A 9578-nucleotide genomic window follows, 5' to 3' on the forward strand; every position below is an offset into this window, starting at 1 on the left:
TCTGCGGCCGCAGCGTGAGATGCTCAAGCCTGGAGGGTTTGGCTTCGAGCCTTCAACCCCCCACACAAACAGCCCCAGCAAAGCTCCTCTAGTTACCAAACCCCCCCCGTCTGCACCTTCCAGAGCTACCGGCCAACATCTGTCTCGCCTTTAAGCACAGCAGTGGTGCGATGCTTTTATTGAGGGGCTATCAGACGTGGTAAACGCCTCCACAACTTCTCGATCGGAGTGTTTTCCCCTGCCACACGACGTCACAGGTATCACTACTTACTTGCAGTAAAATTCCTGGTGCTGGTGAGCTGGAAAAGTACACAGCTTGGCCGAGGGATCCCGTGGAGTTGTTTTGGGGTATTTTGGGGGGGTCAAACAACTCACATGGAGTATTACAGAACAAATGCTACTGTCTGTTGCACTGTTTGAGTAAGTCAGACTAAAGCCGAGAGCTGGAGGCTCCTTTGCTGGCCCTTGCGCGCAGGGCTGGGTACCGCTCCAGCCCTCTGGACGCTCAACACCAGGAATAGTGTCACTGCAGCCCCCCATGCCAGAAAAACCACAATGAGCGAAAGAAACTAATGAGAAGAGTTTCAAAAACTGGGTTTTTTTTGCGGTTTTTTTTAAGGGAAAACTAAATGTGCCGTTTTGTCCAGATTGCTGTCGGGTAAAGTATTAGCAAGATCTCTACCAGCTGATGCGTATGTGACAGACGCAGGCGCTATGGGCCAAAGTGATGCCTCCCAGACCGCGCCGGCACCAAGAGCATCGCCCCGGGGAGGAATCTATGCTGCTGTGGGACAGCACATAGTTACATTTATTTTGCATGGGAAAAATTAACCCCATGGAAAGATGCAGGTTTAACGGAGTGGGTTTAATGGTTCTGCATTCCTGTTTTATTGAATCTGCTTTAAGAAATGAAGAACCTACCAACCCACCTGACTAAAGATTTTCAGCATTACAGGTCAACATTTTTGGAATAGGTCCTTCTCTCTGTCTTTCCTATTGAGATCTCCATTAGCACCTACTGGAAGTAATACATTATGTTTGCATGCGTTTCATCCAGATGGAAGTGCAACTGTGTCAGTAAGCAGGGTGGACTGCCGAGACAATTTGGATAATGGAAAGAAGCTTGCTATAAGCAGATAAGCAAGAATAAAAACATGTACAAATCTCAGAGCGCTTACACAATCCTTACGTGAAGCTCTATACTGCAGCTAGATTATTTTCTCAGGTTAACAAGAGAGTGAATTATAACACTGACTTAAACGCTTACTAACGTGTATGATCTCCAAGGCTTAGAGCATCACCTATCAGCCTCACACTGCAACTGTAAATAAAAAGGAATCTGATGCAGGGGCAAGGTGATTGTGGTGGTCCCAGTCCTGGTGGCCACCGGCACCGTCCCCATGCGGTGCAGCCATGCGCCTGGGCAAGCTGTGCTCAGAGCTCGGTGCCCACTGGGGACCAGGACCATCCTCAGGCAGGGCGGTGGGCAAACAGAGGCTGGTCATGGCTTCCTGCGAGCGTGGTGCATGGAAGACAAAACCATGGGTTATCTGAAACTGGCATTTAATCTGAGCCCCAAAATAACAGTTTTATTATGCTGCCCTTACATAAGCTTCTTTAAAACTCAAAGGAAACACAGATTTTACTTTTTTTTAAAACTGCATCTGTGTCTTTGGTCGGGATTAGGGATGTAATTGTGCATGATGACACAGGCTTCTTAGGCATGTCACTCTTGCTCGCACACAAAAGTGCAGTCCCCGAGGATGACTGCTGGCTGGAACCTGCAAGGTATTCAGAGGAATGTCTCTCATTTCTCCTACTTCAATGAGGGAATTTACTTCAGCTTAACAAGGAAAGTTTTGAAGCAAATCGATACGAGACGAAGTGCATAATGTATGGAAATTACATTTTAATAAGAACCGTTGGCAGGTTTGCAACTTAGATTGTGGTGTATTTTCCTCGCCTGTCTCTCTTGTTGCCTCTCCACCACCCTGCATCTATTCTTCACCGTCCTGGTTCCTACCTCTTGCACAAACACATTCAAACCCAAACCCAAAACATTTGGGCTGACAAAACCAAGCTAAACTCGGCACGCTTTTCTTTTTCCCGTGCTCATACAGCACGTTTGTTCTGCGTGCGACTGCTTCATTAAGAACGAGGTATGCCATGGATCAGAAAGTAATTAAACAGTCAGACACTCCCCCTCTAAATACTGATAAAACATTGCAGCCGTTAACTCTTTCACTCTGCCACGCATTGCAAAAACCACCAGGCTCGCTCCGCCGCGGGGTCCGATGCCGGGTAAAGCAAGCCCACGGCTGCCTCCCCACGCGCGGGCAAGCAGAGCCAGCCGGGCTGCTGCGGGCAGGAGGCAGTGGAGCGGCTCTCTTTGGGGCTGGGGTGGGATCCGCTCTCCCTCCCAACAGCCTCATAAATTCGGTGGCTCGCCCGCCATCTGAAGCTGGTTTTGCTGATAAAGCCTCAGCCGTTCCCGCAAAGTTGTGGCAATTGTTCGATATGCATTTTTTTAGGCATTTTCAGCTGACCGTGGACCCCTGCCAGCATTGCAGGGAGAGCTTGGTAAGGAAGAGGGAGAAGCAGAAGGGTTTATGGAAAAAAAAAAAATAGAAAAAAAAAGAAAGGTTTTGCAGTCACAGTGAGAACTCAAACTCCACCCCAGCTCACAGGCAGCGCCGCTTGTTGCACGCAGCCCCGCGTATAAAGTGCTTTTGTTTCATTTTTAATACACAAAGCCTGCTTCTCCTCTCCTGCCGCTCCTCCCCTTTGCCACCCACTTGTATCCGATCCCAATGGCACCCCTGCCAAGAGAATTAGGGAGTGCTCCCTGCTAAATGGCAGCCTTTGTGTGACCGCAAGACGGCTGGTACTATCTCACAGAAACAAAAGCAGAAGCCATTTGCCTAATTCTTATTAATCTCAGTTGCCTACGCCACGCAGCATTAAAAAAAAAAAGAAAGAAAAAAGGCTTTAAACACATTCACTTGCAGTATATAAAAGTGCATCAAGAAGCGATCCTGACACTCGCCTGAATTACCCGTTCACAACAAAGTAGCTACAGTTTTACAGTCAACTACACACTTTATTAAACAAACAGAAAAGAAACAGGAAATTTCCCCTTGCCTGGAAAATGTTGCCTCCACATTCTTCTTCTTATTAAAAACCACACATGGCAGTGGAGGAGGAGGGAGGGAGGAGGAGGGGGGGAAACCCACACACGATAAAATACTACCACTTTTCAGTGCGTTGCTTCTCCTTTCGTCTACGAGGGGGTATCTTCAAACAAGCAATCCCACGGCCCACAGCTGCAACATCTCAAGACAAATGTCTCTTTGAACACGGAGGGAAAAGAAAAGGCTTTTGTCCTGAGCCACAGAAGAATAGTCTGAAATTGCGAGAGGAGTTACAGTCACCTCTGCGCGGCTCCCAACTCTTCAGAGCACTCCCTCCAGACTTTGCCGAAGCTTTTAACTAATCGTAGTTCTTTCCCAGCCCTTGAATAAAATCATGTGAGTGCCAGCCAAAAAATCTTATGCTATGCACACTAAAGGGTTTGTATATGTCACAGTTGCTTTTTCCCCCTTCTTCTCCCCTCCTCCTATTGACTTGCACATACGGCGTTTTTTTCGAGTCGTCTCAAATGGATTTAATCTGTGCCACGCTGCGTTTTATGTTTGTTTGGGTTTTTTTGTGTGTGTTTTTTTTTAAACTTAAAAATGAAACATGCCTTTCCATGCAGAGTATATTGAACGAGGCTCCAGAAACAGGCTGATAGCCTTTAGCACCACAGCAGCACCACAAAAACAAACACAAAGCACTGGGGGAAAGCAAGGCTGCACTGATCTCACCTAGGGCCCAGAAATGAAGGGCCAAATTCTTTCTTGATGTGTAAATCCACTGGTTTTCACCATCAGAAATTACACTCGCTTGCTGGAAGGATTCACATCTTGGAGGCACCCATCTCCTGGTCCTGCCCAGTTTGTCCCAAATAGGTAAAAGCAGCCCCGTATCATCATTGTCCCAATCCCAAACCCCTGCAGGGCGTGGGGAAGTGCTTTCCATGGGACACAGTGAAGGAGGGCAGGTCGTACCTGTGCAAAACCCCGTCTCCAGAGCATGCAGCAGCTCACAGCTTGGAGCAGTTGTTTTTTTCACTTTCTAGTCACCATCTTCATTGCCAGCGGCAGCAACAGCTAAAGACAATCCTCATCCAAGAAATGAGGAAAAAAATCTGCATCTCGCTCCCAGTTTAATACTGTTAGTGCTGCATCTTACTACTTATCATTCCCTGGTTGAAGAACAGTGTAAGTTAGTTAACAGAGGGATCTAGGTGGCCTTTGTGCAAACTACCTTGGATCCATCAAACTGATTTTCAGCTGTAGAAGCCAAAACTGAACCAAAGTGCTGCCGGTGCACTGGTGGTACTGGCTACCGTGCTTTACCTGGGACAAATGCTGTACATAAGGAAATCTGCCAGCAGTAAGTTTAACCTGCGCAGACCTATGTTTCTCCATCACCATTTCATCAACACCCTCCTGGTTCAACACTCCTCCCCCTGGGCAGACCGGGGGGTCTGAACCACCCAGAGCCAGTCCGAGGGAGAAACGGGTGGCAATTCATCGGCACACATAGCCCCCTGCTAGGTAAGGGTCCTGCTGACCCTGCCAGATGCTTCTGGATGCCCAGCAGAGTCCTGGAATCAGAAGACAGGATCAGGAATAAGGAGAACAAAGGTTTATTTCCCAAAGCTGGTACTGACTTGTAACATAAACATCAAAAGGCCTGTCAGCCTCCCTAAAATCCACTCACCACGTACAAGACAAGGGGATTTAGGCCCATCTTTCTCTTCAGCTTACATTGCCATTGCTTGAGCGCTCCCAATCTTCCAGAGTTTTACTGTCCCAGCCATCACCCCCACTAGACAAGCCGGAAAGCTGGGGTCCCACAGTGCCTTTCTGAGGTGGCTCAGGGGTCCCCTTGGCAGCCCTGGACCATCCTCTCTGTGGGCTGTAAACCAGCACTGATCCTGCTTCGGGGTGCACAGAGGGGAAACCTCTGTGGGTCACAGACACTTGAAACCACATGGGGTGGTGGTTTCAAGCTGTTGCAGTATCACTTGCATGCAGAAAGGTGTAAGCGAGTTGTGAAGGTGCCACGAACAAGTGCTGAAGGAAGGTTTCTGTACTGACAGGCATGTTTTTGGAAAGCACTGCGGAGAGAATGACCCTCCTCACCTACAGTGTTCTAAGTGATGCTCTTTCTTTCACTTAACTTTTCCTGTTAATAAATGCTTCTCATAATAAATGCATATGAAAAATGGAATAAGATGCAGTCTTTGTCTCGCAGTCAGGGGAAAACAGTTATTTCTAATTGTAAATACTCTGGAGGCACTTGGTACTGTACAGATAGAAGCCACACAAATACACAGCCAGTTTAGAAAGTGACATCAAATCTCATTTTTATAAATAATTGTGATGTGGGTTTTTTTAAAGCAAAGCATCTTTGAGACTGCCAGGTTCCTACCGGGAAAAGACTGCGAAATCTTCCTGTTCAGAAGACACCTGGGTGTTTGAACCGATGTCTGTAGCGCAGCTGGAGCTGACAGGCTCCACACTCGCACCAGGGCTGCCACAGGGAAGGAGGATGATGGCAAAGCAGAGGCGACTGCTGGAAAAACCCACAGGTTCATGGCAGTCCCCTCCGGCAAGGGAAATCACGCTTCAGAGAAACTCCTGAGCTCCAGATGGGCATTTTGCCAGATGGGCAAAAAGGCAGCAAGGTCTGTCCTCCCCTGTGAGGGGCAGGGTTTCTGCCAGAAAGGAAAAGCCTCATACTTGCCATCGGGAAGAGCCTGTGCAAACTCCTGACCTCGCCAGCACATTTCCTCCCGTCAGCACATAAAAGCTGTTTTTTTGCCAGTTCCCTTTTCAGATAACTATTCAGGGCTTCCTTTAAGAATGTATTTTAAAAAATTCATAGGATAAAACGATATCCTTATTAGGTGATATGAACACCATGATTACAGTCCCCAGCTGAACTACAGAAGCCGATAGCAACCACAAAGAAATGCTCGGTAAAAATAGGGTGAGTATGTATTTATGGTAGTTTCTTGCTCTTATTTGAATTCCTGTAGATACAGACACCAGAAACAGATACACCTTTTCGCCTCCTTTTGCGTACCCCCATTAAAGCACTGAGATACGCGTAACCCACTGCTGATGCCGTGGGGATGCTGTCTCGGGGCAGGAAAGTACAAGCTTTGCAAAACTCTAGAGCACTCTTCTATGAAGTAATCTCTGGACTGAACTAAATCTCATCCAGGAGCACTCCAGATATAAAGTATAGAGTATATAAACTGGTGTAATACAATAAAAAAAGATAATAGTAATACGTAGCCTCTGCTGCATACTTGGCATACCAAATTGTCAGTGTTTTGGTTATTCCCAGACTGCCAGGTTGGTAAATCTGTGCCTACGAGCACCAACCTGTGACCTTCTGCCCCAGCTCACAGGTGGGTTAAGAGGAGTGACTTCAGGAGGAGCTTAGCAAGATCTTAGGGAGAAACTCCTAGTGGCCAGGCAAGGCAGTGGGACACAGGGTGCCCGAGGGACGTGCTGGCCCTGAGGGCCGGTTGGGGACCCTGAGAAGCAGGAGTGTGGAGCAAGGGACGGATGGGATGGTGAGTCCAGGGGAGGCAGTGGGAGCTGCCAGGACATGCAAGAGAGATGGCAGAGCAGATGGGAGAGGCCATATGGGGTGGTGAGGGATGCTACCAGGAAAGCTAAAAGAAGCACCTGGAAGAAAAAATGCTTGCTCAGAGGAGCTCAGTTTCTTGTGTGTTTTTTTTTTTTTTTTTTTTTTTTTTAAGAGAGGGATGGGAAAAAAGGGGAAAAAAACAGCTAGAGTTTGTGTTGTGGTTATGATTCAGACACCGCACAGACTTTCATCCTGTCCCACTGCCCAGGGCTGAGCTTTGCAGCTTCTATTAAAACAGTATGGAGAAGATAGCAAAAAACCCAATCAATTCTCCTCAAACATGCTCCATTACTAAGCCCAGTGCTGAAAACATTGTATTTGTAGTGCTTAGCAGATGGCTTTCTTGATGTTATCCAGAAACCTGAGAAAATACTTTCTCTCCAGTGCTGCGACTTCAGCTGCAGTATATACTCTTTACATTTCATACGTGTGACATTTACCTCTGAGACACACATCCCAGCCATACGGCATCACACAGGAGGGACAACATCCCACGCCATCTCTCCTCTGGGTCCCTTCCTATCCTCTCTATCCATTTATATTTTCCCTTCCATCCAAATGGAAACAAACTACAGTAGTAAAAAACAAACGAGATGCTCCAGGAAATGGACAGCTTGCCTTTTTTTTTAAAAAAAAAAAGATAAAATAAAATGAAGGAGAATGATGTTGATGCTTTACATGAGGGCACAGGGGAGAGCCACTGATATTTGCCATCTGGGCAGGAGGCTGCCTGGACTTCAGATCACCCTGAGGGATTCGGAGGCTTTAAAGACATTTTGGAAGATGAGATGTAAAAAAAAAAAAAAAAAGATGAGCCTGCCGACCGGCAGTGGCAGCCTTGGCACAGGGACAGCCCAAAACACCGCTGCCTGAGACCACCATGAGACCAGCAGCGGGGCAAACTCAGTTTTATCATGCAGACAGACAACTGACAGCCCTATGGTTTACACTGGAAACTTCCCTCAAATGAAAAAAAAAAAAGGTAATCCATCAAAGCAGGCACTTGGATTCAGCTTTCGGGAAGCAAGAGGGGTTGAATCAGACTAGCTGTCCGTGTGCCACTGACACCTTCTAAACTTGCTTTTGTACATTAATTATAAGTGATTCTGAGTGGAAAATAAAGAAAACACCATGTTGTGAGATACTTGTAGGAATTAAATTATGCTGGCATTAACCACTGACAGTAGTCCTTCCCATTACTCTGGACAAAAGTGCTATCAATCTTTTAAGCAAGATACACATAGGGCTTTCTATACACTGCTCTGCTTTGCTGCTGGCATTTCTGAGATCCACAGGAGGTTTTCTGTAGATCACAGAAGAGGGTTGAGGCAGCGTGGGAGGAGTTTCTGTGATGGGGAGGAAAGTGGTTGCCGTTCACTGTCGGCTTACAGTGTTCCCTGTACGGTGATGCTCCTACTGCACAGATGAGCAAGCCGGAGAAACAGGACCACTTTGCTGGGGTAGGAGCCAGGGCAGCCTTTGGGAAGATAAATCCTCCTCTCCACATCCACCTGTAGCTGTTGTCAGCTCAAGTAATTTGTTCACAGCAAGAATGGAGAACAACCCACTGATGATCCAGCCCAGGCTCTACCTAATGCTCTTTCCACACGGGCAATGTGGGAGCTTCAGTGAGAGCCTGGCTTGACTTTAAGAGCCTCCCCAAAGCAACCTTCGGCCAAATGCAAAGCGCCAAAAATGGCTGGCAGCTGCCTCAGTCCCTCCTGCAAATGCCACAGATGGGCCGTGGGCTGTGGCGGGAGCTGTAACCACCCAGGGAGCACCCGAAGCCCTGGCCTGGAGTGAGGGATGGTTTCAATCCCTGAAGTCTACCTGGACGTTTCCAGCGTCTTCGTTCAAAGCAATAAATGGTGCAAAACTTTCAAGCCGTGGGCAGCGAGTGATGCCTTTCACAGTGACACACAGCAGCAGAAAGAGAAGCATGACAGTTGTCCCTGAGCCCAATGAGACACACTTGTACGTGCTCCTGAGGGCTCTTCCACAGCTTGAGTGACACTTCTAGTTACTAAAGGAAAAAAGACTGTGAGCTCACTCCAAAACCCACAGGTCTTGCCAAGGCCTTGTCCCTTGTAAGACCTATTAAAATAGCTCCTGGGCACTTGCCAAGAACACAAGCCCAGCTGGAACCATCTGTTCAGTGACCCTGTTGCAAGGTCATCCCTTTTGGAGACTGAAAACGGACACTCTTTGACCTATGAATGTGAAATGTTTCTGCCGAGGGCGCTGGACCTTTGATAACTTTCTCCCTTCCTACCATTGCTCCCAGCCACGTCCCTGCTCTTGGATCTCCCCTTCTTCCATGGTGAAGATCAAACGAAGGAAACCTCGGTGTGGAGAGGAAGCCCAACCACCACCATGTTTCCAGCTTTTCTGCAACACGTTCACAACCTGTACAGGGCTCCTGCTTTTGTCGCCCTAGTTTCTTGCCGTTTTTTTTCCCATTTCTTTGCAGTTTGTACTCTTTGAGGAATTTGAGACCAATTCTGCTTAGTGCAGAAAGGATGGAAAAATGCAAATATATGAGCGAGAGAATAAACCTGGAAGGTCCTGGGAGGTGCTGAATGGCTGCAGGTACCACTCATTTCCCTAAGATAAACACCCTCACTTCCTCACAGCACTGTATCATAACTAAGTGAGAAAAAACCCTAAATACTAACATTCAAAAGCACTTAACTACAACCTACTTGCTATTAAAGTTGATTTAATTTTACAACTAACGCTTTACAAGTATATTGTCAGATTTTATCAGTTACACTAAAAAAAAGAAGGGCAGACGTTGAATTCCT

The 9578-nt window shown here is 47.2% G+C and overlaps 1 protein-coding gene across 1 annotated transcript in view; it reads right to left on the reverse strand.

Moving 5' to 3' along the window:
* The window catches only part of CTBP2 (C-terminal binding protein 2), a 16053-nt gene extending 12713 nt beyond the window's left edge, over positions 1-3340 (reverse strand). The window contains exon 1 of the mRNA XM_010297551.1: positions 3142-3340. Coding sequence (XP_010295853.1) covers positions 3142-3163 — 22 coding nt within the window. The 5' untranslated portion in view covers positions 3164-3340. The remainder of the gene's footprint in view (positions 1-3141) is intronic.
* Positions 3341-9578: the final 6238 nt, after the last annotated feature.

Source organism: Phaethon lepturus, unplaced genomic scaffold (assembly GCF_000687285.1).
Source record: "Phaethon lepturus isolate BGI_N335 unplaced genomic scaffold, ASM68728v1 scaffold502, whole genome shotgun sequence".
Lineage (NCBI taxonomy): Eukaryota > Metazoa > Chordata > Aves > Phaethontiformes > Phaethontidae > Phaethon > Phaethon lepturus.